Source organism: Melanostigma gelatinosum (assembly GCF_949748355.1).
Source record: "Melanostigma gelatinosum genome assembly, chromosome: 19".
In the NCBI taxonomy this organism is placed as follows: domain Eukaryota; kingdom Metazoa; phylum Chordata; class Actinopteri; order Perciformes; family Zoarcidae; genus Melanostigma; species Melanostigma gelatinosum.
Genome location: NC_136652.1, coordinates 3,602,057 through 3,609,690, shown reverse-complemented (window position 1 = coordinate 3,609,690; position 7,634 = coordinate 3,602,057). Strand labels below are relative to the sequence as shown.

At 47.9% G+C, this 7,634-nt stretch overlaps 1 protein-coding gene across 1 annotated transcript; it reads right to left on the bottom strand.

Moving 5' to 3' along the window:
- Nucleotides 1–877: 877 nt before the first annotated feature.
- LOC306793229 (uncharacterized protein) lies at nucleotides 878–7,348 on the bottom strand. The gene is made up of 2 exons (XM_079290742.1): nucleotides 1,413–7,348; nucleotides 878–972 (listed from the first exon to the last, which is right to left on the bottom strand). Exon 1 carries the CDS (start codon nucleotides 7,232–7,234, stop codon nucleotides 1,676–1,678), a length of 5,559 nt encoding a protein of 1,852 aa, XP_079146868.1. The 5' UTR covers nucleotides 7,235–7,348; the 3' UTR covers nucleotides 878–972; nucleotides 1,413–1,675.
- Nucleotides 7,349–7,634: the final 286 nt, after the last annotated feature.

Genomic DNA, 7,634 nt, shown 5'->3' with positions numbered 1-7,634 from the left:
CAGCACAGAGAGGGCCCAACACTGTAGAGAGCTTTACACAGCCGAGGTCACAGATAAGAAGTTTGAAACATGACGTCAGAAGAGAGCGTTGGTGAATAAATAAACACTTTTGTCTTCAGACGTCTTCAAATAACTCACTGTTTGTTTACCAGCAGCCCCGCTGAGGACGTGTCCAACAGACACGGGGTCACCCATGTGTCCCATTGTGCATGGAAGGTTGGACTGGTTCATATGAACACATATCAATAAACACACAATAAACACATGAGCATTGGAACAAGGTAGCTCTGGTGATTGTTTTGGAAAGAATTCAGAGGTTGAGTTTGATGATATTTACTGAAAGGTAATCAAGATATCAATAGTTTGATAAGATATTATATACTTTAGAATATGACTCCTCACAGATAACAAATGAAACAATCAGCTACATGTTGTAGAAATACCAGTACAAGTACTGCATTCAAAAGTGTACTTACAAGGGTGATTGTGGCTCAGTGGAGAGCAGGGTCGTCGTTCAATCAGAGAATCGGCGGTTCGATCTCCGGCTCCACTTGCCGCATGTCGATGTGTCCTTGGGCAAGACACTCGTAGCTCTGACTACGGTGTGTGAATGTGTGTGAATGTTAGTTAGTCCTGGTGGGCATCAGTGTATGAATGGGAGTGAATGGGTGAATGACGACATGTAGTGTGAAAGAGTAAAAGTACCAACATCAAACTATATATCGTACTAAAAGTAAAAGAAGACATGATACAGAAGGGCCATTTCAGAATAATAATTGTCAAGTTCTCCCCTTCTTTGTGCAATCTCCACTTGAAGGAGTTGGACATCTACCCAGAGTTGCTGGACTTCACTCAATAACCACACTTTTCTTTTCCTCTTATCTTCTTTTATTTTGTGATTTCAAGGTTTCAGGTAAGTCGGTACTTTGCAAGTAAGCAAGTAGTTTGCAAACAAGCAGGTAGGTGAAAAACCTTTTGAACCAATAAACAAGAAAAGGGTTGTTTTTACAATGTTCTGGAAAATATACATTTTTAACAATTATTTCCTTTTCCCTCTTAAATTAAACAAAGTGCGACATAAATTCCCCAACTGTTATTATTAATGCATTTAGGGATTTCATTAAGTTAACTTCAGATTTTAAATATTTTACATTTACTTAATTTAAATAATGCCACCACAATAATATAATATCATAATCATTTTAACTAATTTCTCTGCTACATATAAGCTCACTAAACAATCATGACATCATTAAATTATGAATGAGACCCAAACATGACACACACTGGCATTCATAGGGTTAACGACCGCACTGCCGGTTCGGCCCCGTGGCTAACACTAGCGGCTATCGCCTGCACAAACATTTACTTTCAATTGTCCGCTGGGTCTCCTGATGGGCTTGGTGTCTTACCGGCTGCCTCTCTGGCGTTTGTAGGTCTGTTTGCACGGGGTTGGATGTTTTTGCGCTAAGCATTGCTTCAGTTTGCGGCTTCGCTTCACTTCCTTCCTTCCTTATTGATGTTGTGTGCCACCTCATTTATAGTCCGTGCGGCAACTCGGACTGCCGAAAGGTTCCTTTCCGGTTTGCAACATGAGTTCATTAATTATTTCTTTAGTTTGACTTCACACCTCCCACTCGATCTTCGCCTGGAAACGGTGTGAAGATCGACAGCTTCAAAGGCAAACTTGGTTCTCCTTTCCCTGCTGCGTTTGACTTTCTGCCTGTTCCTCTGCAGGTAATAGGACAACGAGCCGCCTGACGTCCCTGTGAAGGACGGTGGCTTGGATCTTTTCCCTCCTGATTTTGGGAATTGACTTGCCTTTCAGAGCTCTCGTGACAGGGACACAGTAGCTCGGGAAAACTCTTACATTGACGTCCCTTACAACGCCTTTATCATCTGGGGTCGTGCCGATGACTCTGCCAAGCTTGAACTGCCCTCGTAGCGCATTCTGGTCACACAGCCACACAACATCTCCAATGGCAACATTTCTTTGTTCAGTATGCCATTTGCTTCGGACAAATAAGTTTGGACCAGCGAGTTGGCTCCAGCTCCTCCAGAACTTGGTCACCTCCGACTGCATAGCTCTCAGTCTTTTGTACGGGTAGTTGTGAAAGTCAAAGGTTTTCAAGTCCCCACTTTGAGAGGCCCGGCCCAGTAGGAGAGTGTTGGGTGTGACATACTGAATGCAGTCCTCTTTGCTCTGTACTCTTGCGTCAATTGGACGCTCATTTGCTAGGTTGGCTGCGATGTAAAGAGTTGTCTGGAACTCACTGTAGCTTAGTGAAGCCTCATTCCCAAGATTCTGGAATGCCCTCTTTACAATTCGCACAGCAGCTTCTGCAGCACCATTCCTGTGTGGAGAATCGGCTGGATGGATTTTCCACTGCCACTCAGTTCCATTCCTTGCTGCGGTCTCTTCAAGGTTTGCTTTGTCTAGGTCCAAACCCCTGTAGAGCTCCTCCAGGACTGGTTTTGCTCCAATAAAATTGGTGCCTGGGTCCGACCACATCTTTCTTGGATGACCTCTGATTGCCGTGAACCTTTGATAAGCCATTAGGAAGCTTTCAGTTGACAGGGTGTTTGCCAGCTCGGTGTGAATGGCTCTGCTTGCCATGCAGCAAAAGACAACTCCCCAGACCTTAAGTGTCACTCTTTTCTTGACGTCATCTTTAACTTGGTAAGGGCCAAAGAGGTCAACTGATGTGAACTCAAATGGCGCAGCAGGTTCAGTCCTTTCTGGCGGCAAGTCAGCCATTACTTGTTGACACGTCTTTGCTTTTCCTCTCCTGCAGACCATGCAACCATCAACAACTTTTTGTGCGATCCTCCTCCCTTTAATGACCCATGCCTTCCTCCTCATTTTTAGGAGGGTTCCAGCTACTCCCTCATGACCTTCATTGTGGGCCTCTCGAGCTATCAGCTTGGACACCCAGGCGTCATAGGGTAAGAGGGGGATGCTAACTTGAGCTTCCTTGAAGCTTTGTATTCGGCCTCCACAGACCAGTAGCCCAGTGTCTTTGTCTTTGTGGACCACAAGCCTGTCTAACGTAGTGCCAGGGAAGGTTGTGTTTTCTTGCGCTGCAAGAAAAATGTCTCTCAGGGCATCCTCTCGTTCCCTTACAGAGATGACTCCTGTGGAGGAGATTGCCTCCCACTTTGGACTCTCCACAGCTTGGCTTCCTTTGCCAAACTGTTTAGCTGCTCTCCAGATCCATGCAACTGTCTTTACCAGACGGCTCAGAGTGCTGTATCTCCTGACATCCACCAGCGTTTGGATTGCAGACCCTGCAGGTAGCCTCCGTTGCTCTGTTTGTGCCTCCTGTTTCAGTTTGTGTTCCACTTGCTGCTTCTTAGCCTGAGCTCTGGTCAGTGCAGCAGCATATGCCTTTTTTTGAAGTTTTGTGACGTTCTCCCTGGCAGTGGCTGCGAGTTCTTTGGCTGATGTGATTGGCCACTCCTCCACTGGCAAGCTTAGAAACTTTGGACCTTTTTGCCACTCTGAGTCCTCATCGAGATCTTGATGGCTGGCTCCTCTTGTTATAATGTCGGCAATGTTTTGTGGGCCAGGAATCCACCACCAATCCTGGACCCTTGTGTTGCTTTGAATCTCCCCGATCCTATTTGCGAAGAATGTTTGATAGCCATAGCTTTCCCGTTGTATTGCACCAAGGATGGTCTGGCTATCAACAAAATGGTACCACCTCTGAATCTGGATTCGGCTGTGCAGTTCAAAGTACTTTTTCAGCCGTGAGGCAACCACTGCTCCACACATTTCTGCTTTGACAGCATCCCCTCCTTGATCCAAAGGAGTAAGTTTTGCTTTGGACTCCACCAGCCGGATGACCGGGCCCTGGTCTGAACTCCATCGGAGGTACATCACTGCTCCATAAGTATGCTCGCTACCGTCAGAGAATGTGATCGCCAGGGGACCATCAGTAAAGCTTGGGGGAGTCAGTGCTCTGGTGAACTTGACTTTGGCAAGTTGGCCGTACTCCTCAAAGAGCTTTATTGCGTCCTCCCTGAGTGCATCTGAGAGCGCAGTATCCCATGAGTCCTTTACAGGTGCACTTCCACCCTTTGCTTCCTGGAATGCCCTACGTACCAGGATAGCTCCCTTCTGCTTGATGGGAGTTACCAGGCCGACTGGATCATACAGCCCTGACACTTGGCTCAGCAGTGCTCGCCGAGTCAGGGGGTTGGGTGTTTGGGCTCTTATCTGCTCCTGCAGAAGGTTTTGGCTGAGTCTCATCTTTTTCTTTCTCTTTGAGAAGTTTATTCCCACCATGACATGGAGTTTGTCCTCTTCTACCATGTAGCCAAGGCCGAGTGCTTTATTATCCTCCTCTCGCATCTGGTTTGGTAAGACCATGGTCTTTTCCGCAGCCTTTTCCAGCTTGTCACTGCACTCTTTCCTCCCACTTTGCTCAGAATAAACCCAAGGTTTGAGCTCGAACCCGCCAGCTTTCAGAATCTGTTGCACATTCGCCGTGATGGTTTTCAGCTGGTCTAAGTCATTGTGGGACGTGAGAATGTCATCAACGTAGCTGTCTTCTTGAATAACCTGCCGTTCCTCTTTGAGGTGAGTGAAAGGTGGGAGGTTGGCAGTTTCACGCATTGCAAGCTGTGCGATGCATCCTGCTGGCTTGTCACCGATGTTTACCCTGGTGATTGCATATTCCCCCAGCTCTTCGTCCTCTGAATCACGCCAAAGGAATCTATGCAGGTGCATCTCCTTTTCTTCCAGCCAGACTGAGTTATACATCTTCTTTATGTCCCCCAGAGCAGCATGCACTCCACCCCTGAATCTCAGGAGCACTGCACGAATCTGGTTGAGGACATCCGGGCCTTTCATCAGTAGGTCGTTCAGGCTCACACCTCTGAACTTTTGACTACTGTTCCAAACAAGTCTCACAGGGGTTGTGACAGAGTGGGGGTTTGGAGCAATGAGGTGACTCACATACCATACTGGCCCATGCCAGTTGATCACTGTGTCTCTGGATAACTTGGTTGCAGCTTTCCGATCTATCATGTCATGGACTTGAGCAGTATAGGCAACTTTCCATTCAGGTTCTTTGGCCAGTTGCTTTTCCGTCCTGAGGAATGTGGCCTCCACAGTCCTTTTATTGTTCGGCAGGGAGTCTGGGTTCCCTACCCATGGATATCTGGTATGCCAGTGTGGTTCTTTGCTGTGGGCGTCTCCTGTGACGTAGGTGAGACCCTCTTTCACCACTTGGAGTTCTCGCTCCTCGGCAAGAGTCATTTCCTTGCCACCCGGCTGACAGTTCCCACAGCGGCAGCCTCCACACTTTGGCTCACATCCTGCGCCGATGCTGTCCCATCTCCACCACTTTAAAAAGTCCTGGTTGATGGCTGAAGTGCTTGATTCACAGAGCTGGATGGTGCCTTGATTATTTGCCAGCGGACCCTCTGGGACCATGCTGGTGAGTTGTTCCTCATATCTTGCAGCCGCTGCTCTCATCGACCTCGCAAAGTGTGTCTTCGACATGTGAGCTGACACGGTGAGTTCTTCAAAGAGTTCAGGATGCGTTCCTCCCACTGTTTTCCCCAGTGGACCGTCCCACAGCACAAGGTCTCCAACAGCTCTGATCCTCTGTGGCGCTAGTTGACCTTCTTTGTGGCTAATGAGCAGACTTATTTCTTTAGGTCTCCGGAGTTCATCCAGCGGTGTATCTGGGAAGAATCTCTGGAGCTCCTTTGGTTCCACATGTTTGTGTATCTCTGCAATGCTGTCCAGTCCATAACACACCAATTGGTGGGCTCTGAGAGTGCCTTTTGGTGTCTTCACTCTGATCTTGAGGAGGTATCGTTTCGTCTCTACACGAACCTCCATGCCCCCAACTCCATGGACGACAAGTGCGACTTCTTCATTTTTGAGGTTTAGCCTGCTTGCAGTCTTGTGGGTTATGTAATTGGTGTCAGAAGCCAAATCGATTAATGTTCCAATTTTCTGCCCAGCGTTTGCTGTGACCTCGACAAGCATCATCAGTACTGGCAGCTCTTGAAGTCCGCTTTCCCCTAAAAGGCTTGGTTGGTCTTTGACAGTATTGAAAGCCCTGGATGCAGTATTGGAAAACACATTTCGGCATTGGTTTGCCAATTCAGGTGAGAGTTTCCCGAAGAAGCCCTCCTGCTCCTCTGTGTACTTCCTCCTGCCTTTATCCCCTTCCGGACCGAACCTGCTCCTCTTCTGACCATCGCTGCTTCTCTTCTGACCATCGCTGCTTTTCTTTGCCTCCGCGTTGGGGCACAGATAGAAGTGATGCTCAGGAGTATCTGCATCCTTGCAGTCCTGGTTTCTGCACAGGAATCCAGGTTTGCACTGTGAGCCATCGCCATGAACCTCCAAACATCTTTTACATGCTCCCAACCTTTTTACTGCAGCTCTCTTCTCTGCTAGTTTCAGCGCTCGGAACTGTCTGCAAAAATAGATCTTCCACTTGTGTTTTACATCACTGCAGACCACACACCCTTCCTGGTCGTTGCTTGATTTGGTTGACTTGGTTCTGGCATATCTTGGCTCCACCTTGGTTTCTCTCTTGTTTGGCTCTTCCTCCATCAGTTGCTCAAGCTGTTCATATATGCTCTCCTGGTCTTTGAGGAATGCCAAGAGACCGTCGAACCGACCTCTTGAAGTCACATCATTCCTCCTGTCAGCTGCATACACAAGCCATTCCTTCTTGAGTGTCTCCGGGAGTTTACTTTCAATGGACTTAGTCACAAGGGGATTTTTTATAGCACCTGTGTCTCCAAGGTCACTCAAATCTTGAAGTGCTTTTTCCACAGTTTTAATTAAGTCGACGATTTTCCGTGGCTGGTGACTTTTGACAGCTGGCATCTTCTGTATCTCCTCCACTATTTCTATGGCAATGGATGTTTGGTTGCCGTAGCGGTTCTCTAGCACACGGAAGATGTCATCAGATGTGTTGTAAGCCGTGAGCCGAAGTTCTCGTGTGATCTTATCCTCCAGGCTGTCTAGTAGCTGGACCTTTTTCACTTCTTTTGAGCCTGTTGGCTCTCCCTGACTCTGCAGCGCTTCCCAGTCCTTCTTCCACCTGTGAAAATCACGTTTGATGCCACCAAACTTGGGGAGGGCTGTTGGCTTTAGCTTGATGGTTGGTATCCGATAATTAGATGTAGCTCTCACCTGGGCTTGTCTATCAGTATCCTCCTTTATGGTTGCTTGTATGAAGTCAGCCTTTCTGGAGACCATCAAGGGGACGTGAAGTTCGAGCTCTCTCACATGCCTCTGAAGCTCCCCCTGAGCCTCTGGTGGGGCCCACTGCTTCCATCGGCCATGCGTGTCCTTTGCTGTTCCTACCAACCCTTTCAGTTGGTCCAGCATGAATTGATACGCTTCCTGGTTAATGTTTGGTTGCACAGCAGCGACGCGTTCGCATGCTGCCTCTGCTGCTTGTAGTGCTATAGACATTTCCCTACTTCCAAAATTGACCCAAAGCGTCTTCTGGAGCAACCTCTTGACCTCCTTCAGCTTCTCTTGGCACTCATTTGTAGTTTTTTCCAGGTCGGCTTTTGCCTGCTCCGTTAACATGACTTCATCCGTTTCCAGCTCTGCTTCGAGATCTGCAATAAAGCCAGCTTCCAGCTCATCA